Genomic DNA, 25214 nt, shown 5'->3' with positions numbered 1-25214 from the left:
GCGAGAAACCCTGGTATAAGTCTATCTTTTATGAGCCACATATCTATTTTGTTAAACGAACAATAATTATATATCTATATATATAAAAATAAGTTGTCTGTGTGTGTGTGTGTCGAGTGATGTCATGTTTGTGTGTCGACTGACGTCATGTTTATCGACTGACGTCATTATAAGGACTGAGCTGTATGCGTCATGAAGTTGTTAGTCGACTGACGTCATGTTTGTCAACTGATGAAATTACATACCGGGACACCGGGACACAAATGACGACCGGGACACAGGGAATATAAATGACGACCGGGAACTTCAAAGAGAAATTACAGACTGGGACACCCGGACACAAATCACGACCGGGACACAGGGAATATAAATGACGACCGGGGCACAGAGACACAACTAGAACGGGGACGCTGGGGGCACAGGCGGGATATATAAATTACGACCGGGACAAAGAGATTGTTCGAATAGAAATTACAGACAGGGAAACCGGGACACAAATGACGACCAAGACACCGGGACACAGGGAATATAAATGACGACCCGGACACTCAGAGAGAAATTACAAACTTGGACACCGGGACACAAATGACGACCGGGATAAAGGGAATATAAATGACGACCGGGACACAGGGACACATCATTAGAATAATGAGGTATAGATCTGAATACAGATTGTTTTTCCCATGGACAATTATATGTTGCATGTTCAAAAGTCAGTAAACCTGACAATCTATTTATATGCAACATATATATATATATATATATATATATATATATATATATATATATATATATATATATATATATATATATATATATATATATATATATATATATATATATTCACAGGTGGGACACAGGGACAAAACTACAATGGTGCGTAACTAATATGGCGCGTAATGACTTACACGCACGGGGGGCTTAGGGGGGCGCGAAGCGCCCCACCAACTAGGTGTTGGGGTGGCGCGAAGCGCCACCCCAACAGCTAGTATGCATATATTTTTTCTCGAAAATTGCACTATATTTTTTTCTTATAATTGGTATGCTAACATATTCTGGTGTGAAAAAACAATCTAGATAGGTCATGAATTTGGGAAAACTCCCTTCTTATTAATGAAATATTTTTCATAAATCGTCATTTGATCCGATGGTTGCGGGTTCGACTCTTGCAGTAGTCAAATTTTTTTATTGAAATGCTTTTCCATAGTCGGTTTTTTCACATTTTTCATATCAAAGACGTCACAATAAACTTCGCTGAAGATCAGTTTCTGTGGCGTTTATTTGAAAAAGCTACAATGTGGCAATTATTTGAAAGTTACAATTTGTTTTGATTGTCGATAGTAGAGAATAATTTGCCGGCATACATATGCAAAAAGTTTTGCCGAATACAGTAAAATGGAACTAAGCTGTTAAAAAACTATCTTTCTTTTCAAGGAGTGAAGCTTGGTCCCCTGGTCCCCAAGAAAAAAAAGAGATTGATCTCCTATACTTAAGTACTAAAGATGTTCTGTGATTCCAATAGTTTATTTTTGCGTGTTTTCGTAAACCCATCACATTATTCCTTACCCAAGCGAACGTTGGAAAGCGATGCTAAGTAACCCCACCCTTTTTACCCGTTGCCGTGCTTACACGTTCTTCCTATGCCATATTCTGAGCCAGAGAAATAAAAAAAAAATTGAGTCCTAATATCAAAAAGTTCTATGTAACGAACTGTAGTAAGGAGCGACCAGGCTCAATAGTAACCAAAACTCTAAAAATCAGAATTTTGATACCAATAGATACATCAAGAGAATGGGTTTTAATGCTGATTTTAAATATATAAGTTAAATCAAGTTTAGTCTTACCCATCAAAAGTTACGAGCCTGAGAAAATTTGCCTTATTTTAGAAAATAGGGGAAAATACCCATTAAACGTCAGAGAATCGTAATGAAAATTATACCATAAGATTCAACCATCAGAGAACCCTACTGTAGAAGTTTCAAGCTCCTATCTACAAAAATGTGGTATTTTGTATTGTTTTGTCAGAAGGCAGATCACGGATGCGTGTTTGTTTGTTTGTTTTTTTGTTTTTTTTTCCAGGGGTGATCGTATCGACCCAATGATCCTAGAATGTTGCGAGAGGGCTCATTCTAGGGGAAATGAAAAGTTCTAGTGCCCTTTTCGACCAAAAAATTGGAGGCCACCTAGGCTCCCTCCCACGCTAAATATTTTCCCAAAGTCACCGGATCAAAATTCTGAGATAGCCATTTTATTCAAAATAGTCAAAAAATCTTATAATTATGTGTTTGGGACGACTTAATCCCCCACAGTCCCCGTGAGAGGGGCTAAAAGTTACAAACTTTGGCCAGTGCTTACATATAGTAATGGTTATTGGGAAGTATACAGACGTTTTCAGGGGTATTTTTGGTTGGGGGGAGGGGTTGAGAAGAGGGGAAATGTGGGAGGATCTTTCCGTGGAGAAATTTGTCTGGGGGGTAGAAAATTTCCATGAACGGAGCGCAAAATTTTCTAGCATTATTTAAAAAAAAAAAACAATGAAAAAATAAATATGAAAAAGTTTTTCTACTGAAACTAAGGAGCAGCATTGAAACTTAAACGAACTGAAATTATTATGCATATGAGGTGTTCACCTCCTCCTAATACCTCGCTCTTTACGCTAAAGTATTTTTAGTAATTTCAACTATTTATTCTTTTAGATTCGGGGTTCATTCTTAAGGAATAGGGATAAAATTTAAGCTTCAATGTAAAGAGCGAGGTACTGACGAGGGGTGAACCCCCTCATATACGTAATAGAAACATACTGAACATACTGAACATACATACTGAAACATACTAGAATACAGAAGTTCGTTAAGTAAGCTAATTCGTAAGTTACGTATATAACTAAAAGGTCCACTAACTTTGGCTTTGGGGATGACGAACCTTCAAAGTCCTCAGGGCAAGGGCAATAAGTTACACTAGTTGTCCATTATTAACGTTTAAGACTCACTTGATGTTTTGAGGGTGTTTTCCTCTTTTTGAAAAATTGAGCAAATTTTCTCAGTTTCATAACTTCCAATGGGCAACATTAAACTCGGATGAGCTTTATATATCTTAAATAAGCATAAAAATTCGATAATGAGAGTCAAAATCGATTGAAGGAAAACAGCCCGCCCATCATTTCCCCAATCACATCCAATCAAAATTTTGAGATAACCATCTCAATTTTGAAAATCAAATTTTGAAACATCAAATTTGGAGATAACCATCTCTGGAAGGGGTGGTTGTATAAACTTTGGAGGGGCCCAATCCGATTGGAAATCAGGAGTTACAGTGCCCTTTTTAAAGGTCAAAAGTAATGGGGGGGGGGGTAACTACCCTTACGTTCTTTTGTCCCAAAAGCATCCGGAAGAAATTTTAAGATAGTCATTTTGTTCAAAATAGTTCAAAGCATATAAAAAGGCCTTTGAGGTTGAAAAAGCATCCCAGAGCCTGGGGGAAAGGGTTGTAAGTTGTGTCCCTGGGCATATAGACTTTTTATTGAATGGGTGGTCGTATAAACTTTAGGAGAGGCTCATCTGATTGGAAATTGAAAGTTCTAGCTCCCCTTTAACAGTCAAAAGTGATGGAGGGCAACTAACCCCCAAACTCTCTTTCCCCCAAACATATTTGATTGAATTTTTCTAAGACACATCCAATCAAAATATTAAGACAGTTTTCAACATTGGTTCACTAATTATACCTTTGGGGATGTCAAATACCCCAGAGCCATCAGGGCAAGGACTATAAGTTAGACAATTCGTTCATTGCTTATATGTAGTATAGATAGATAGATAAGTGTATTTCAAAAACCCGTGGGCCATATACACAAAAATATAAATAAATAACAAACAAGCAAGGAAATTAAAAACAGTACGAACACGCACAAAAAAACAGAATTTAACGCAAAAGTACCTAATCTAACTACAAAAGAAATTAATCATATAAAACTTTTCTTCTTATTAAAGATTTATCTATATATACTCCCACTCGAAATATTGTGGTTGGGTTACTATTGTGTAGAATACCCGGAAGCATCAAATTAATCCCATGCAAATAAGTTTCCCGTAAATCCAAGAGCACCGGGCATTTCCGGAGAAAATGATCCAAGTTTTCATCGTCATCTTTACAAAGGGGACAAACATACCGCCTATCAGGACCAACTATCATTTTATTTTTGTCGAACGTTTTTTGCCTGTTCTGGATTGGAAGACAATTTGCCCTAAACTGAATCCAACGACATAGAATCATAGCCGGTAAGTTAAATTTAAAATAAACTTCCTCCCCAAAACTAGGTTTTGCCTGATTATAATGTTGTAGGATTGTAGAATCAAAAACCAGCCCTTGCCAATGCTGAATTTCCTGACTCTCTAATATAAATCGTACCTGGCTTTCTAAATTTGTTGGTACATCACGAGAGCAAAGACCATTATTCCATAAATAAGGCATTCCTACTTTTTCTAGTAATGATTTAATTTGGGATGGCCACGAGGTTTTTAAACCACATTTCAACATCTCTTCATATGCCGCTCTTACTAGTCTATCTTCATTACTCTTAGTTAACTTCAACCAGAATCTAAGCATTAAAATATACCTACGTAGCTTTAAAGAAAACAGGCCCATATCACCTTTCAGAATCTGTGAATGAGTTGTCTGATGTAGACCAAACACTCTTTTATAATATTGGAGCTGAAGGGACTCCAGTTGCCGCACCGTTTCTCCACCCCATATCTCTGGTCCATATTCTATCACGGGTAAAATTTTTGTGTTAAATATTCTTTTATGCATTTTTAGGTTTTTGATCCCCATTATTGCAGGGTTTCTAAATATAGCTGACATGGCCACCCTACCTCTCTTAATTATTTCATCAACATGACTCCTTAGACTTCCATTTTCCGATAAGATAAAGCCTAAATATTTTATTCTTTTACTTATAAATAGTTCTTTATTATTAAATTTAAATGTAGATTTTTCATCGTCCCCAACCTTCCTTTTTTTTTAAAATAACAACTTCGCTCTTTTCAGTATTCAGCCTTAACTTTTTTATATGCAAATATTCTTCTATGAGATTCAAAAGAGTCTGTAGATCTTGCGGTTTATTAGCCACCAAAGCAATATCATCTGCAAATAATAAGAGAGATAGTTTTTGAGTCCCTAGGCTAACTTTCGGAGCCCATCTATTCTCTAGAAAATTAACAACATCCATTAATAAAAATATTAAACAACTTAGGTGAAAGGGTGCTGCCCTGTTTTACTCCCCGCTTAATATCTAAAAGCTTCGAAAACCTATTACCAACTTGAATGAGTCCACTCACACAAGTATACATGCTCACTATCAATCTAACAAATGAATGGGGAAGGCCAATATTTAGCATGGCATCTTTCAATAACTCTCTGTCGACATTACCAAAAGCCTTATGGAGATCCAGAAATCCCACATAAAGACAAGTTTTACCCTTTCCATATTTATCTATTAATGCCTTTAAAATAAACACACTATCTGTCGTCCCATACCCTGTCCTGAAGCCTCCTTGTTCCTCATGTATTAAATTATTTTTATTTAACCAATTGGAAAGCCTGGTATCTAATATTTTCTCCAAAACCTTACTTAAAGCAGGGACAAGTGCTATTAAACGATAATTTTCATGAGCCTTCGGGTTTCCTCTCTTAAAAAGTGGTATAAACAATGATGTCTTCCAAGCGCTTGGCCATTGCCCTGACCTTAACACCTTATTACGTTATTGAGTATATATGTAGTATATATATATATATGTAGTATATGTTATTGAGAAAGATGGGCATGTTTGGCCTTTACTTTCCAAAAAGACGACGGGCATTCAGGTGAGCTCTTCAGAGAACGTTGAAAAGAGTTTTGAACTCAATGAATGCACGTTATTTTAATAAAGGTTGTCAAAAGGGCGACTCAAGAATAACTAACTATGTTACTTTTGAATTTTCAGAAAACGATAAGCGAGATGATCGATTGACTCAAAAAGCAATATTTGCGCGCTACTCCTACTATTACAACTATTATAAATACTACGACTGCTACCACAACAATTACTGCTATCACCACTACCGCTGAAACCACTGCTTCTGTTGTGAGTGCTACCAAGGCTGAGGATATTAAAATAAACATCTGGCGTAGTGTTGAGGGGACAGTCGAACTAAACCAAAACATACTACGTGAATACATTTAAATATTTTCACTTTTTAACTTTAATAAATCACAACACTATTCAGATTTTAAGGAATAAATATCAGCATACATATATTAAACTGACAACGCACATTCATTTGTTTGTTTTTCCGGTAAAATGGAAATCATGTTCAGGTCTTAAGAAGGCATGGGGTTTGTCAGCCCTCCTCATGTTAATTTCTGCTTATTTTAGTTTGACTCGGCTATTTATTGGTGGTAATTTCTGGTAGTTTTACGCTAGGTAGATTATTTGATTTTATTTTTGCTCATTTTTGGTTTAATGAAGTTTTTTACTTTTCCTTGAAAACCTTTTTTTGTGGAAATACTTTTTAAATTAATTATTAAAAAGAGCAATCAAAGCTTCCACCATCCCTGAATTTCGTGGATATCCCCAAATTTCCAAAAAAAAAACTAAATTCTCAGAAATTTCTCTGTAAATTAACGTTCGTTGAAAAAGAAATGTAGACCACTAATTTCTGTTGACGTCAATATTTGGACAGATTCTGGAAAGCACAATTTCTTTTGGCAAAATTCAGGGAAATGGGAAAAAATTGTAGAAGGTAAAAGTGCTCCACGCCATTGGTATTCCGTTCATTCTGTTAATAGTATGTGTTCATTTCTATTTTTTATAGCTTACCTATTGACAAAGAAAATATTTGTCCCAGCTAGGAATGTCCTTCTGCGTAAGGAACACAATTGCTACGAAATGACAAATTTTCATTCCCAGTTAATAAAACTCTTTATTGGGCTATGCCTCTTTATTTCAAAAGAGTCCATAGTTGTAAAAAATATGTTTAAAAAAACTGTCTAATGAGGAAAAAATTTCTTTTTCAGCTGGTTCTGGAATGGTAACTTACATTTTAATTAGTCTTAATAATTAAATTTTATTAAGAAAACAAATTTACAGAATTTTTTTTTTAAAGAACCTGAAACACCTCAAAAATTACATCACAGCAAAACTGACGTCACTTTTAAGGGGCTTCAAACTCTTAAAAATTTTCTCTTAATTTGCTTTCGAAGTAACATTTTATTAGAAAGACTAAGAAAAACATGATTACTCTTTCTGATTTAACTACAAATGACAATTTCTTCTAAATAGCCTTTTTTTTAGAAGAAATAGTTTTAAACTTTTGTAGAATATGGGTTGTTTTTAGCCCTTTTAGTCCTTTAAGGGCTCAAAATGAAATTTGCCGCAGAAGTGATTATTGAACAATGTAAAAGCATACAAAAAGGCATCAAGTGATATATCCATACGGTTGATTGTGTGTGGTTATGCTGTTTGACCTATGTAATTGGATGGATGAGTAGGGTTAAGGCCTCATTCAAGTACTAATCTATATTAATTACTAAAGCAGGAAAACAGTCTTCTTTTCTCCTTCTGTATTTCTTTTTGTTTAAACGGTTAATTTTTTTCTATGGTGTGGGTATATTTCTGTGTTTGTGCTGTTGTATTGGTGATTTCTTTTTTCATTATATAATTGCTTCCCCATATCTCTTCTTGTCACGGTAGGCCAGTTCGGCTTTAGATCTTTCATATGTAAGGTCTATCTTGCTCTTTCGTTAAATAATAATAATTGTCATCATAAAAAAAGCGAACTCTTACTGGCGTGTCAGTATTCCTTCTTCAACCAATGGATAGTCCCTCCAGGTCTTAGATAGGATTGTGTTTTATCTAAGAACTGAACAGGAAAAGACAAGATATGAATAAGGCTTACTAACAGTAAGTCATTATTCTATCTTCACTAAAAATACAGTCCGTTCAGTTCTTAGATAATTTTGTATTTTATCTATAAGCTGAGTAGGGCTTAAGGAACTAAACCAAATAGGACAATGCAAGAAAAGAACAGGGCTTACTTGATGCAAGTCACTCTTCCATCTTCACTTAAATGAACTGTCCACCCAGCCTTAGACAGATTTGTATTTTTATCTAAGAACTGAATAGGGGCTACTGAACTGAATAGGAAAATAAAACAACTGAACGGGGCTTACTTGCAGTAGGTCAGCCTTCCACTTTCACTCAAATCTACAGTCCTTCCAGGTCTTAGACAGCTTTTTATTCTATATAAGAACTGAAAAAAGCCTTCTGCACTGAACTGAATAGGAAAATACCAGAAAAGAATAGCGCTTACTTGCGGTAAGTCAGTATTCCACCTTCACTCAAATGTACAGTCTATCCTGCTCTTAGACAGCTTTGTATTTTATCTAAGAACAGAGTAAGGCTTACTGAACTCAACACGAAAACATAAAATAAGAACCACTTGTAACTTGTTCGCCTTAGAGTCCAAGCGAATTCAGCCCCTCCCCCTTTTGCATGCAAGTCCTGTCAACACGGTCCGTCATGAGTCAACCCAGAAATCTCAATCATTCCTAAAGTTCTATGACTATCTACCTTAGGTCTTCCTCAAGATGGATAGATGGATGATAGACTATCTATCAACAAGGGGAAATGACATCATCTTTATACATTCCTGAAAAGGCTTATGCCAGCTGTGCCTCTTACTCAGACTATCAGCTGTCTTGGCTTTTTCTCCAATTAGCCACGGATTAATGGCAACTTGATTTTAATTCAAAGTAAGTCAGTCTCCCACCTTATATCAAATACACAGTCAATCAAGGTCTTAAACAGCTTTGTAATTTATCTAAGATCTGAATATGGCTTACTGAACTGAATCGAAGAGGAACTGAATAGGAAGAATAAAAGAGTTGAACAATTCTTACTTGCAGTAAGTCAGTCTTCCACCTTCACTCAAATGTACTGTCCATCCAGGTCTTAGGCAGGTTTGTATTTTATCTAAGTAAACTTCGACAGAGTCATGATAGTCATCAGATTCTCCAACTTCGGCGTTTTCAATTGAATATGGATCCACACATGGTTTAGGCTCTGTGCACGGAGTACTATACCATGGATTAGAGAACATGTTCTGAAAAATCAAAGAATTAAGATTCAAGATTTTTTTTACTTAACAAAAAATAAAGACAAACAAAAAATCAAATAGTTTATGGTAACCAACTGTAAGTAAGGAGCGACGCAGTTCAATAGTAACCGCAATTCTATAAAGAGTAATTTTTTTAAATCAATAGATGCATCAAAAGAATTGGCTTATTATGCTAATTCAAAATATATATGATTCACTAAGTTTAGTGCTACCCATCAAAAGCTACGAGCCTGAGAAAATTTGGCAAATTTTTGAAAAGGTGGTAAAAACACCAACTAAAAGTCAAGAAATCCTAATGAAATTCACACCATTAGATTCAGCATATCCCAAAACTCTAGTGTAGACTTTAAAAGCTCCCATCAGCAAAAATTTGAAATTTTGTATTTATTGCCAGAAGAAAGTTCACGGATGCATGTTTCTTGAATTATGAAAAAAGTTAATTATTCTAATCAAACGGCCCTTGTGTTTCACGAGTCGTTCTTGTAGAATTTGGACAAAAATTCAAACTTCCGTAAAGAGTGAGGAATTGAGGAGGGGGAGACACCCCTTTTACATGTAATAATTGATAATTTCTGTTCGTTTTAAGTTTTGATGTTGCTCGTTACTTTCAATTGAAAAAAAACTAGCATCTTTTATTTAATCAAACAGTTCGTGGTAATGAACTGTAGTAAGGAGCGACCCGGCTAAATAGTAACAAAAACTCTAAAAAATGGAATTTTGATACCAATAGCTACATCAAAAGAATTGCATTTTAATGCTGATTTTAAATATATAAGTTTCATCAAGTTCAGTCAACTATTTTAGAAATAGGAGGAAACAACCCCTAAGAGTCATAGAATCTTAACGAAAATCACACCATCAGATTCAGCGTATCAGAGAAGCCTATAGTAGAAGTTTGAAGCTCCTATCTACAAAAATGTGGAATTTTATATTTTTTGCAAGAAGGCAGATCACGGATGCGTATTTATTTGTTTGTTTGTTTTATTGTTGTTGTTGTTTTTTTCAGGGGTGATCGTGTCGACCCAGTGGTCCTAGAATCTTGAGAGATGGCTCATTCTAATGGAAATGAAAGTTCTAGTGCCCTTTTTAAGTGACTAAAAAATTGGAGGGCACCTAGGCCCCTCCCACGCTATTTATTTTCCGAAAGTCACCGGATCAAAATTCTGAGATAGCCATTTTATTCAGCGTAGTCAAAAACCTTATAACTATGTCTTTGGGGACGACTTACTCCCCCACAGTCCCCTTGGGACGGGCTACAAGTAACAAACTTTGACCAGTGCTTGCATATAGTAATGGTTATTTGGAAGTGTACAGACGTTTTTAGGGGGGATTGTTTTGTTGGGGGAGGGGTTGAGAAGAGGGGGATATGCTGGGGGAACTATCCTTGGAAGAATTTGTCATGGGGGAAGAAAATTTCCATAAAGGGAGTGCAGGATTTTCTAGTTCGTTTAAAAAAAAAATATGAAATTTTTTTCAATTGAAAGTAAGGAGCAGCATTAAAACTTAAAACGAATAGAAATTATTACGCATACCTCGCTCTTTACGCTAAAGTATTTTTAGTAATTTCAACAATTTTTCCTACGGCTTTTGTGATTCAGGGGTCATTCTTAAGAAATTGGGACAAAATTTAAGCTTTAGTATAAAGAGCGAGGTACTGACGAGGGGGTGAACCTCCTCATATATGTAATAAAAACATGAGAATACGAAACGTAAGCTAATTTGTAAGTCACGTATATCTTTTACTAATAAAAACATTCGTAACAAATTAAAAGTTCTAGTTGCCTTTTTAAATAACCAAAAAATCGGAGGGCATCTAGGCCTCCTCTCCCGCTCCTTTCTTCTCAAAATCATTCGATCAAGACTATGAGAAATCCATTTAGCCAAAAAATATAAATATGCAAATTTCGTTTCATCTGCGGAGAGCCAAAATCAAAACATGCATTGATTCAAAAACGTTCAGAAACTAAATATAAAAAAAACAAGTTTTTTTAACAGAAAGTAAGGAGCGACATTAAAACTTAAAACGAACAGAAATTACTTCGTATATGAAAGGGCTGCATCCTCATCAACGCCCCGCTCTTTACGTTAAAGTTTTTTACTGTTTTAAAAAGGTAGAGTTAGAAGAAAGAGTCAAACTTTAGCGTAAAGAGCGGGGCGTTGACGAGGAAGCAGCCTCTTTCGTATACGAAGTAATTTCTATTCGTTTTAAGTTTTAATATCGCTCCTTACTTTCCTTTAAAAAAACTTGTTTTTTTCATTTAATCTTCAAATAAAGCCAGCAGAGACATAAGCTCGAATCGAAGGCTAACCTAATATCAAAATGAATTTTGTGATGATCCTAAAGATATAAATGAAATAAAACAAAGAGGAAGGGGAAAAAGAACAAAAAATAAAGAATATGTCAACTTAGAGCAGGAGTAGGACAATGGACAAGGAAGGCTACCCCGGTGCGACAAATTAACAATATAATGCAAACAAAAATTATAGAATAAGAAGTACCTGCCATTAAGGGTAAATAATATATTCTTTTAATTTTTCTCTAAAAGAAGTCGGTTATTCAGATTTTTAAGTCTATCATTTAAACTTAAGCTTATTAGCCATGTAAACAATTTAATATCTCATTTGAAATCCAGCTCTTTCAAAATTTACTGAGAGGACTCCGTAATTTTTAAGACGAGCCAAAGTAGGAGCGAGCGAGTGAGAGGGGGCGACAATAATATGTGAATCATAAAAATAATTTTCTGAAGACTGAACATCATAATGGCAAAGTCAAAACTGCAAATTCATTAACCATAATCTCTTTAAATTCAAGTGATATACCTTACAATGATTTATTTAGCCCCAGAAAGCAGCGTTTCGCAAACTGTTTTGACCGCGGCCAGGTTTAAGGTTATGTATTTTTACCAGAACCTTATTGAGTATGGATTAACTGACGGTTTTGGGCACAGAGAATACCATGAGTTAGAGAGATCATATTCTTAAATGTCAAAACATTATTTTGATATACTCTGATTTGTTTTAAATACCATACCTACAACATTTTGTTACGCAAGCTATAGAAGCATTTGACAGCATCCTGGCAGGAGGTTTTACATTTTTTTGCCGCTTCTTATCAAAAAATCATCTATTTATAGTAACAAACTTTGTTTTTTAATTAAATTCAGCCATTTTTACTTGTTTCATACAGAACAATTTCAAAAAAGTTCTGTAAGAAAATATAAGTAATCAAGAAATTAATTATTATATTTATTTATAATTCTTAGTAAATAAAGTCAACATTACTCCAACATATTTTGTCCTTTGTGCAAAGACTGTTGTCTTTCACCGCATAAATGTTTTAAATTAGGGGGTAAGTATGGTAATTTTATTATCAGATTAGATTTGGCATCTTATCTCTTTTGATACTTATTTGTGCAGTACAAGACCGATAACTCAGCTTCACAAGTATAAGTAGTGAGAAATGGCATTACAATTATTTCACTTTTTCGCACATGTTTGGATACTCCTTTTGGCAGTACTGCCACTATTGCTGCTGTCGTCTCACTTTAGTACTAAGCCACCTGAGGCCATCACAAATAAGCATGCTCCTGCTAAAACGCAATTTATTTAATGTTTCCTTTTTTACATCTCCCTGAAAGATCAAATTTGCTTTAAATTCTATCTTACGACTGCATTTCAACTCCATTTAGGAACTCCATTTAGGATTATCTTTCAACTCCATTTAGGAACGACCTGCTTTACGTTTGGCCCTAGATAAATGCAGTGTTGCCAAATGTTTGTTTAAAGTTACACCACCATAAAAGTGAAAATGCGGCGAAAACTCCGTTTTTCCAGTGAAAATGCATCAAATGAACAGATAGGGGAATGCCCTACAGATATGTAGAGTACCTCCATAGGAGGTACAGACCAAGAAGGACCTTGTCCCTGGGGGTCCATAACAGAAACTCTGGCACCCTCTCCTGGGCTCATAAATACAGGCGGAGGAGGAAGAAGGCCCCTCAAATATACACTCAACAGGGCCCACTGTTGTGTCCACACGACCCATGAGTTACGAACCTTCTCCCAGTAATGGGTTAATTTGTATGGTGATGCACAACACCATCTTGGGAGGATCCTCTATAGGAGGACAACTCCAAGATCCAGATCTATGGACAACGGCCTCTGTAAAGGGCTGCCTCGACCCTTTCTGGGTACCTGCAAGACTGGGAAACTTACGGTCAACTTTTCCCACTTGAGGAGTGGCGTCCCTTGAGGAAATTATAGCCTAGTAAACAACACAGCACTCGCACGGGATTCTGATTATTGGATATTTTTCTGGGCTTGCTTGGTTTTGATGGGCATTTTCGGGCTGAAAAACCTCTTCCTAGCTAATTTATCTACTATGGGTTGCCGCCCCGTAGTAGCATAATATTTGTAGGCATGAATATATAATGAGTGGGAGGTAATAGGCTTGGGACTGTCTGTGCAGGACTTCGACTCATGTTGATAGAAGAGTATCGCCAAGTACTGAAAACCATGTTGTGACCAAGATAGGCCCAGGATTGCATAAAGCCTCCAATTTACTGGAGGTCCCAGGGACTTCTCGCTGTCCGGTTCTAAACCGGCTTAAGCGCTTCGGTGTAGACTTGAGAAGATATGTTGGTCCCCGTCCTGCACTGGTATCCGGGATCACTGCTTTTCCTGAGGCCAAAATAATTTCAAAGATTTAAAGAACATGAAAATTGGAACTTGGAATGTTACGACGTTAAAAAATGACTATCTTATCGACATTTTGACTGACGAATTCAGACAGTTTGAACTGGATTTATTAGGAGTTTCAGAAACTTCTATCCCAGGGGTAGGAGGCATGAAATTAGGTGACATAGAATTTGTTTACTCAGGCAGGAAGGATGGGGTACATAGACAGGGATTAGGGCTTATGATGAATAAGGAAGCTGCTAAGTTTTGTTTAGGCTGGAGAGGTATTAACAATAAAATACTAATTGCTCATTTTATGACTAAAAAGTTCAGGGTATCAGTTATAGTAGTATATGCCCCTGTTGAACCAACTGACGGAGATACTAGTGACTCAGATGAATTTTACTTACAGTTACAGGAGCTAATAGACAGGGTACCAGGTAGAAATATATTGTTTTTGCTCGGAGATTTTAACGCCCAGGTTGGTAGAAATAGGGATAGATGGTATCCTAGCCTAGGTATATTTGGTGTAGGAAAAGAAAACAGTAATGGATATAGACTTTTGCAATTTTGTAGGTATAACAACCTAGTTATAACCAATACAGTGTTTGGTCACAAAATTTGACATGGTATTCCCATGATGGTAAGACAGCAAACCTTATTGATTATGTTTTTGTAAACCGAAGACTAGCAGGATCAATACAAGATACTAGGGTGTGTAGAAGTGCTGGTATTGATGTTAAAAGTAAAGATCACCATCTAGTACTGTCCAAGGTTAATTTAAAGCTGAAATTTTGGAAGGGTAACTACCTCCTGGAAAGTTATGATATACGGGGGTATTTACTGGGAAGGTATTTTCCGCAGGGAGTATTTTCCTGGGGTGTATTTTTCAGGGGTGTTGTTTTCCGCGGGGGTTATTTTCCAGGGTGGGTATTCCCCAGGGAGTGTATTTTCCACGTGGGGTATTTTCCGGGGTGTATTTTGAACGGGGGCTATTTGGGGGGGGGGATATTTTCTGGTGGGTAAACGCCGGTAGGAGGGTATTTTCCGTGAAGAGTATTTTCCGGGAGCTATTTTCCAGGAGGTAATCGCCAGGGGGGAGGTAAACACCTAGAACCGTCCTAACCATATCAAACCTGCGTTTTATACCAAAAATATTTACTGGTAGATTTTATTTTGTTTGGATTGATGACTAATAAAATTTCAATAAAGTTCTGGTTCACTAAGATAAACATTTCTTTCTGTTGATTAAGTCAGAAATAGGATCCTGAATCCACATATTGTTTAAAAGACTTTAAAACTGAATATTCGCTCGAAATATTTCCTTGGAGTAAAACTGTTAGTGTTTCTAGATTTAAATTTCATTCATCGTAATTTGCAGGGGTTTTAAATTTGTGTTCTTTAAACTTATCCACAAAATATTCCTCTTTGAAATTCGTTGGTCCTAAAGTCATTCTTTTAATTATCATACCGACTTTTTCCGTTATTAAATAAATAAAAAAGATCTTTTTCGACTTAAAATAACGAGCAATATAAAACTTAAAATGATTAGAAATTATTTCTTATATGAGAGGCCTGCTCCCTCCTCAATTCCTCGGTCTTTAGGCTAAAGTTTTTTAGGACTAAAAAAAAAATTATGATTCTATTTAAACGGCCCTTATGTTTAAGGAGTCGTTCTGAAAGAATTACGATGAAAACTCAAACTTTAGCGTGAAGAAGGAACTCGACCTCTCCCCTCAATGAAAAATTCTCCCCCCCCCTTCAACACAAAAATTTCCTCCATGAAAAGTTTATCTCTCGTAAAATCCACCTGCTGAACAATTTCATCCTCGTTGAAAATCCCCCGGAAAATTTTCTGCAAACAATTCCGCTTGGAAAACCTTCTTAGCCTACTTTCGTTTAAAAAAAAGAGTTGCTTTTTATTTAATTTCGGATCGTTTTTCAAATCCTACCAGAAATCCAAATCTCCGTGTATATTTTTATTGGAAATTGCCCCTCCCTACGGAAAGTTTCTCCCGCAGATTATTCCTCCATAGAGAATTTCTCCAGGAGAAAATTCCCACATGGAGAGTTTTTCCCACGGCAACCCCCCGCACTCACAAAAAATTCTTCCGTACAATTCTAACCCTGCTGAAAATTTCTCCTGGAACGTCAGTATATGAAAAATTAAGTCAAGAAACAAAAACAGTAAGATAAATAAGAAGAATTTCGTCTTGGAATTCTGGCAAATTCCCCCCGTGTGAAATTTCCCATGGAAAATTCACCACCGCGCACTACCCACAGAAAATATTCCAGGTGGAAAACACCTCCACAGAATACTCCCCCAAAAAATGTCTGCGTACTTCCCAATAACAAATACTATATTAGACAATGAACAAATATAATAGCATATAGCCCTTTTCCTGGGGTCTGTGGGGGTCATATCACCCCAGAGGCATAACTATTGGAACTTATGTTGAACAAAATGGCTATCGAAAAATTTTGATTGGATGAATTCGGGAGGGTGAAGGGAGAGGGAGGGGGGCCTCCAACCTTTTTGGTCACTATTGTTTTTAACTGCAATTTTCTGGCCTTATAGGTAGTTCTTATTCAATCTCAGAACAGAATTATGCACAAGAAAACACCAGAAGACAAACAAACATCACGGAGAATTTAAGCAGGAAATTTCTTCGCTGAACCTGAAAAATATTTTTTGTCTCATAAGTCAATGAGTGGCTAATCATTCAAAAATGATTAATTTTTTAGAAACTGTTATTTCCAACGTTTATTAAGTTACCTTATTTTTAACATCAGAACGTCCACCAGAAGCCACTTATTTTTTAACCTTATTTTTAACATCAGAGCATCCACCAGAAACCACTTATTTTTAAGCTTACTTTTAACATCAGAACATCCACCAGAAATCACTAAGTGCAAGAAATATTACGGCATATAAAAGTATTATATTTCTAATCTAAATCTGAGAAATAGATCTATAACAGAAATTATTAGTTTGTTTTTCGTTCGTTCCTAGTGTCGAAAAACCACTTTTTCTAACAGCTATTTTCTAGCCTTTCAAAATCATCCTGTATTTGATCTCAGAATACTTAATGCATGAGAAGCACTGGGGTACAGCAAATGTCACAGCAAAAAAAAAGTAGAAAAATTCCTTTCTGAATTTGGGAAACATCAGGGTTTTGAAAATCATTGAAATCGTTTATCATTTACCAGTAACGTCAAGAAACTGTTTTTTTTTTATATATATATTTAATATATTTCTCAGAATAGAAACAGAATCTCAGAATTTCTCAGAACAGAATCTCAAAATAAAAACATGTGCAAGGAAACACCAGAGGATAGAAAATATCATGGCAAATAAAATTTTGTATTTTTTTTCAGATTCTCGGAAATATTTGCACAACAAATGTCTTTGATCGGTCATCATCAGTATCAATAAATTATTTTATTTTTCACCTGTAATTTTCTAGCCTACAAAATTATTCCATATTTTATCTCGAATTAGAAATTTGCACCAATAAACACCAGAGGACAGCTACGATGGAAACAAAAATAAGACGTTTCTTTTTGAAACCTGCGAAGTAGATTTACAGCAAAAATCATTGAGTCGTTTTTCGTTTGTCATTAGTTTCAAACACTACCTTTTCTAATTGCAATTTTCTAACCTCTTGAAGGTCTCACTGCATCTGATCTCAAAATAGGGTTATGCAGAGGAACCGGAGGACAGAAAATGTCTCAGCCAGTAAAATTAGAAAATTTTGTTTCCAAATTCGGGAAAATACCGCGATTTTCCAAAATCAATGAGCTGTTTATCACTCATCAGCCGTGTCAACAAACTATTTTTTTTTAACTGTCATTTTGCGGTAACTTTTCATTAACAACATAAAGTTACCCCGTAGTTATCCTTGGAACGGAATCATTCACCAGAAACACCAGAGGACGGAAAATATCAAAGCAAATAATACCAAGATATTCCTTTTCTGATTGTGGGAAATATATATATACCTCCGAAAATTATTGAATGGTTTATCGTGCCGGAGAAAAAAAAATAAATAAAAAAAAATATCGCAGTAAGTAGGAGCAGGAAATTGCACTTCTAAATCTGGGAAATATATTTACTTCCAAAAATCATTGAGTCATTTATCATTCATCAGCAGTGTCAACAAACTTGGACTCAAGTGGGAAGACTAGAAGCATATCGATTATGAAAGAACGAGAACTGTCTTTCACAATCCATCATTCAGAATTCCACTGAAACTTCCAAAAGTCTCTCCTTGACTATTTCACTAGCGATCCAATTTCATGTGAGAAAGATTTGCATTCAAAGACAATTAAAAGAATAAACCTTAATCTAATCTTGAAGTTTGACCCTGTGATAATCAGAGAACTTATTTGTTAAGGATGTTGTGACTTACACAATTTTCGTTCTATTTAATTGCTTGAAATTTTTTACTTACGAAAATAATCTTATTCTGCTTTCTCTTTTGTTAACTTAAAACTTGACGTAAAATTAACAAGTAAGTATACCAACGGGCAAAAATGGTGTTGTTTGGCTTCCGTTTCTGTTATCAAACAGTTCGTGGTAACGAACTGTAGCAAGGAGCGACCCGGCTCAATAGTAACCAAAACTCTAAAAAATAGAACTTTGATGCCAATAGTTACATCAAAAGAATTGCATTTTAACGCTGATTTTAAATATATAAGTTTCATCAAGATTAGTCTTACCCGTCAAAAGTTACGAGCCTGAGAAAATTTGCCTCATTTTAGAAAATAGGGGTAAATTCCCCTAAAAGCCATACGATGTTAACGAAAATCAGACCATCAGATTCAGCGTATCAGAGAACCTTGTTGTAGAAGTTTCAAGCCCCTATCTACAAAAATGTGGAATTTCGCATTTTTTGCCAGAAGACAAATCACCGATGCGTGTTTATTTGTTTTTTGTTTGTTTTTTTCCCCAGGGGTGATCATATCGACTCAGTGGTCCTAGAATGTCGCGAAAGGGCTCATTCTAACGGAAATTAAAAGTTCTAGTGGCCCTTTTAATTGACCAAAAAAATTGGAGGGCACTTAGGCCCCCTCCCACGCTCATTTTTCCCCAAAGTCACCGGATCAAAATTCTGAGATAGCCATTTTATTCACCACAGTCGAGAAACCTAATAACTATGTCTTTGGGGACGACTTACTCCCCCGCAGTCCCCGTGGTAGGGGATGCAAGTTACCAACTTTGACCTGTGTTTACATATAATAATAGTTACTGGGAAGTGTACATACGTTTTCAGGGGGATTTTTTTGGTTTGGGGGAGAGTTGAGGGGGAGGTTACGTGGAAGGATCTTCCCATGGAGGAATTTCTCAAGGGGGAAGAGACTTTCAATGGAGGGGGCGCAGGATTTTCATTATTTAAAAAACAATGAAAAAATAAATATGAAAAGTTTTTTCTACTGAAAGTGAGGAGCAGAATTAAAACTTGAAATGAACAGAAATTATTACGCATATGAGGGGTTTACCTCCTCCTAATACCTCGCTCTTTACGCGAAAGTATTTTTAGTAATTTCAACTATTTATTCTACGACCTTTGTGATTCAGGGTTCATTCTTAAGGAATTGGGAAAAAATTCAAGCTTTAGTGTAAAGAGCGAGGTATCGAAGAGGGGTGAGCCCCCTCATATATGCAATAGAAACATACGAATACAAAAGTTCGCTACGTAAGTTAATTCGTAAGTTACGTATATTTTTTACTTATGAAAACGTTAGTAAAAAATTAAAAGTTATAGTTGCCTTTTTAAATAATCAAAAAATTGGAGGGCAGCTAGGCCTCCTGTCTCGCTTTCTTTTTTCTCAAAATCTTCCGATTAAAACTATGAAAAAGCCATTTAGCCCCAAAAAATTAATATGCAAATTTCGTATTAATTATTTACGCGCGGAGAGCCAAGATCAAAAAATGCATTAATTCAAAAACGTCCAGAAATTAAACAAAAAATAACAAGTTTTTTTAAATGAAAGTAAGGAGCGACATTAAAAATTAAAACGAACAGAAATTACTCCGTATATGAAAGGGGCTTTTCCTCCTCAACGCCCCACTCTTTACGCTAAAGTTTTTTACTGTTTTAAAATGTACAGCTTAGAGAAAGAGTCAAACTTTAGCGTAAAAAGCCGGGCGTTGAGGGCGTTGAGGTCACCAATTGTCATTGGTGACAATTGATGTCACAAAAAATAACCATTGCAAATCGAGTCTTTAGTTTAACAAGGAAACCTAGGACAATAATTCCTTGTTCTTCTTAGTCTGTCGTCTTTCACTAACGATCTAATTTAAAGTGAAAAAGCCCTTATTCAAAACCAGGTGAAAAGTGGAAAGAGGAAAGTGATTTCAATTATAGGAGTTTGGCTATGGATCTAGAAGTTTTGAACCGATTATAATCAAATGTAGAACATCAGGGAATCCTGAGAAAAATATCCTCTAGATGGTATCTTTTCTTTTTTTCCATCAAAAGTTTTAAAAGTAGAAGCGAGTTCCCATTAAAGATTCCACGGTCTTGGAAACTTTTACATGGCCTAATAAAGTATTTACAGCAGCTCTTTGGCACAGCTTTTAATCCAGAAGTGGCACCACTCTTCAGTAAAATTCTCGGAACACTACTAGGTTTGGACCCGAGTTAAGTCACGAGTGGCCTGTCATCCACCGTGTCATGCCTCTTCATTCCCCGCATAGCACGCTTCACGCAACATGTGACACTCTCCACCAGACGTAAGTGCACGTTACCTGGAGTAGACGATTTTTAAAAGTGAATGGTAACTCAATTTTACGATAGCAAGAACATAGTTATAGAGTTATTTGATTTTAAACATTTGCCAGTGAGAAAGCTTTAATGTTTTATTTAAGGTCATGATTGGGAACTTTTTTTTATGTCGTAGTATAGGTCATATCAATACCATGTGTCACCTTGCGATTTCGATTCTAGTTTTATTAGTGATTGTCTAGGGATTTACCAAGATTTTTAATGATTTTTGTAGGAACTTTTTTGAAATAACATAGCCGAGTTTCATGAATTTTATTTGAACTTTTTCTGAATATTTTTCTTCTTCTAATATCTACATTTATGGTCTAGCCTGAGAGTCAAAGAAGTTATATCTGAAACAACTTCGAACAAAAGTTCATAGTAATCAATAACAAATCTGAATTGATTTTATTGTAGAAAAAAAAATTTTTCGAATGAAAGTAAAGAGATACAATAAAGCTAAAACGAATAGAACTCGGTCAGTGTATGGAGGAAGCTCCCCGCTCCCTACTCACTCCAAACTCTTTACCTTAAAGTCTTTGTAACTTTAAGTTTTACAGTAAAACGTAATTTATAGTAATTTTACAATAGAAATAGATTTTTATAGTAACCAATAAAATATCAGAATTGATTTTCTTAACGAAATAAAAAAAAAGAATACTTTTTTGTATGAAAGTAAAGAAAGGCAATAAAGTTAAAAAGAGTGGAAACTTGTCAGTGTATAGAGGAGGGGTAAAGTCTTACCAGTGGTTTACTGAAAACATTTTTGAGTAGAGCAAATAAAGTCAATTAGCAGTTTCATGCGTAATACTTACCGATTACCTTTCAAAACTTTTGAACTAAAAAATTTAGCAGATTTCAACTCTGACAACACTATCCTGATGCCAAGGTTCAAGTTAAGAAAGAGAAAATTTCCAAAAGCAGCAAAAATATCAAGATTCCAGGAAGACCTCCTGCAGGATCCCAAAAATATGTAGACTTAAACTTCCACTCTATCTGAGAAACTCTGAGAGATACTGGCACATCATTCTCCCTTGACCTCCCTAACGAGATGGACTCCCTTACCAAATAGACTACATCAGAAATCATCAAAGCAGCGAACGACGTCCTCGGACAAAAAACTTTCGGAACGAAAAACCATGTATCAGAGACAAGATAATTACGCTATGAGAGGATAAGAGGTTTCTTTGCAATAAATCCAGCCGCAAAAGCCGGGATGCTTATAAAGTCCTCAAGAGAGAAGTGGAGCAAGAGATCAGAAAAGCACTAAGCGACCACCTACGACAGAAAGACGAAGACTGCGAAGTGCCATTCAAGAAGGGGAAAAGTGGAGCAGTTTTCTGAATGGTACGTGAGTTGAGTAAAAAAAAAAACCACAAACATCAGTGATCTTGGACAAAGACAGAAAAAAAATTTAGCAATTCAAAGATAAAACTTTAAAGATGGAAATAGTGCTTCAACGATAAACTCAATCCTCCTGTGGCTTCCGGTCCTGAAATACTACACCACTTCCCATATATTATCAAGAACTCAGACCACCACCCACCACCACGCAAGGCATAGACCGAATCAGCAATCAAGTCACTCGAACAAGGAAAACCCCTAGCCCAGAATGAGTGACCGATGAATTCAATAACATTGGATCCAATGATATAACTGAAATGTACCACATCATTGCTTTTGCAGCGTAGAAAACCAGCCAGGTACCCCGTCAGTGTTGCAAGGCTACCACTGTCCCTATTCACAAAAAAGAGAAAAGGAAAGAGTGCGGTAAGTACTGTCAAATTAGTCTTTACAAGCCATCAGTTACGTGCCCCGACGAAAGTCCTACTCCGATATATTCAAGCTACAACTGCCTATGCCATTGGAGAAGAGCAGAGCTCTTTACCAGAGAAGAGCGTTCACCCTGGAAGATCCACAATTAACCAGGTATTTGTCGTTTGACAATTCATGAAACGATACATCGAATTCAACTAAGAACTCTACCAGCTATTTGCTTATTTTCGTCTGACATTTGACCTCCAGCATATCCTCCTTCACTACAGGATCCCTTATGATATAGTCAAGATATTCAAAAGTCTACACAGCCAGTTTCGAGGTCAAGTAATAACATAATCCCTGATGGATTTTCAGAAGAGTTCACAACTTCGTCAGGAGCACTTGAAAGGTTAGATCCTATCACCAAACCTTTTCAGCCTCTTTCAAAATGTCGTTCAGTCACTGATGCTACCGACATATGGCACAACAATAGGAGGTCTACTAATAGATAATCTTACCAATGCTTGATTAGCCAACTCTTCACAAGAAGTGCAGGCACAAGCATATAAAATCTATGATACCGCAAAGCCATTCGAGAAGGAGAACAATGCCAGCAAGACCAAAGTCATGGTAACTACAAGACATGAACTATACAACCTGCACTTTACCACAATAGGGGGGGCACAGGTTGAAGCGGTTTACCATTTCCTCAGCTTGGTTATTAACTCTTCTCTGATAAATGCTATAGCTCTGACGTAGACGTCAACTTGTATTTGCTAGATCTAGCTTCCAAAGGCTAGCCCAACTCTGACAAAGCAACCATCTATCCAACAAACTCCAAATGCACCTATTCAACAGTTTAATAATTGCCAAAGGCATGTACGGGTAAAAAACATGAAGACGACACTAAAAACTGAACACTAAAACCTGAAGACAAAAGAAAAATTCTAGCTTTCGAGATGGGATACCTCCATCGCATTGCTGGAATCAAATACACTGGCACCATTCCAAATCTGGAAGTGCACCAGAAGCTCCCGTCTACTGAAACCATTCTCAGCAACATCAAGAAACAACAACCGCACTGTTTTGGGAAAGTAAAGAGTTTGTAATGTGGGCCTAAAAAGGGAGCCACAGGAGCCTTCTCCACATAAAATAATCCTCCTGCCTCCATGCTAACAGCTCAAATGGTCTCTCAGTCTAATCACAGCGGTGTGCAGTGGACCATTCGTCGCGAAACATAAATGCACTCCATAAAAATGGTCCATTGTCATAGAACGTTTATCTTATGGGGAGGGTATACCAATGCCTCAAAAATCGTTTAGGTGAATAATTTCAAAGTTTTCTGACAAGTGGCTTCTGATGAGTTTAATGAAAACTCAGATAATCACTGACTCAGCCTCTGCCCGCCATGGACTAGGAAGAATATATGTACATATATGAGTAATTATTTGATGAAGCGTGTAATATGAGTGCTGAGGGTGCAAAGGCTTTTTTTCATTATGATGAAGACGATGGTTTATTTTGAACAATTATAATTTATTACCAAAATCGAATGCTCTAAATAACCTCTTTTCTTAAAGTATTGTTCCGGAAAATTCAAAATTTGATTTAAAGAGTCGGGTTTCAGAGAGCATAGTCCACCTGACATTGAGGGTAACCCAAAGTGTTGTGTTGAAAAAGAACAGAAACTAAATGAAACAAATAGGGTTTCGAAATGAAAGCAAAGAAATACATCAAAACTTAAAACGAACATAATTCTTCTTAATATGAGCGGGACTAGCCCTCCTCATCATCTTACTCTTTATACCCCCAATTTAATACGGCAAGTTTTAGATTGTACTCAATTGAATTGAAATTACCCTGTATATGAGGAGGGATTCCCCGTCCTTAGACCCCCTCCACCCCTTCTCCACGCTAAAGTTGTATAATACGTAACAAATTATAGTTAGTAGGTAGTTACAAAGGTTGTGTTGACCAGTTGTCATTTAAAACGAATAATATTTTGTTTTGTTTTTTAAGCAAATGCATATTAATAAGTTCTTTCATTCTTTAGGAATTGCAAAGAATACTTTTCTATTCATTTGTGTTACCCTTGGGTTTGAGCATTCGTTCTGAAAATATTGGGACAACAAGTCAAACTTTTTAATTTGACTATTTAACTATAAAAGTTCTATTCGCAAGGGGTGGGCCTGCCTCATGGAAGTACTTCCCTTTTTCGATTGAATAAAATTTTATAACGTTCCTAGTCTATTCAATTGATGTTTGCATAGTTTTATTGTTGAATTATTCTATCTATTGTTTCAGACAGAACCATATAAACGTAATTAAATAGTCTGAATTCAAACAACAGAAACAAATATAAAACTGCAAAAAAAGTTCAAGTGAAGCATCTGCTACGAATAGACTTGGTAATGTGGACAACCTCGTGAGGTATTAAAATTGGGATCCAGTACCTTCCAGAAAATCCCCCCACAGAAAATTCCCTCGGGAAGTTCCCCATGGAAATTGCCCCACCCCAAGGAAAATTCCCCCACACGCGAAGTTGAAAGGCCAAGGAGAAAGTACAAAATACGTTCCTAAAAGAGCACATTTCTTTGCCCAAATTGTTTAATTCTCCATGAGCTTTCAGTCAAATATAGGAAATGGTCCAGGACGGGGGAATATGAGTTAATAAAGGGCCCTAGAACTCTGAATTTTCCATCAAATGATCCCTCTTGGAAGTTTATGTGATCACCCCTTCCATATGAAGTGCCTCTGGAAAAAAAAGCATTAATACACTAAACCCTTGTGGCTCTTTTATGGCAACGCTATAGCACTGCTTCTGACTTAAACAGGTGAATAGAGCTTTCAATTCCC

General features: G+C 36.2%; 1 protein-coding gene across 2 annotated transcripts in view; it reads right to left on the bottom strand.

Annotated features, from left to right (window-relative positions):
- LOC136036401 (uncharacterized) overlaps window positions 1–25214 on the bottom strand; it is a 425531-nt gene that overhangs the window by 346112 nt on the left and 54205 nt on the right. For both annotated transcript variants that reach the window (XM_065718603.1, XM_065718604.1), the window contains exon 2: window positions 8936–9138. In XM_065718603.1, coding sequence (XP_065574675.1) covers window positions 8936–9135 — 200 coding nt within the window. In that variant the 5' untranslated portion in view covers window positions 9136–9138. The remainder of the gene's footprint in view (window positions 1–8935; window positions 9139–25214) is intronic.

The sequence above is a fragment of the Artemia franciscana genome, chromosome 15, assembly GCF_032884065.1.
Source record: "Artemia franciscana chromosome 15, ASM3288406v1, whole genome shotgun sequence".
In the NCBI taxonomy this organism is placed as follows: Eukaryota; Metazoa; Arthropoda; class Branchiopoda; order Anostraca; family Artemiidae; genus Artemia; species Artemia franciscana.
The sequence above is the reverse complement of the archived record's forward strand: the minus strand, read 5'-3'. Positions and strand labels throughout refer to the sequence as shown.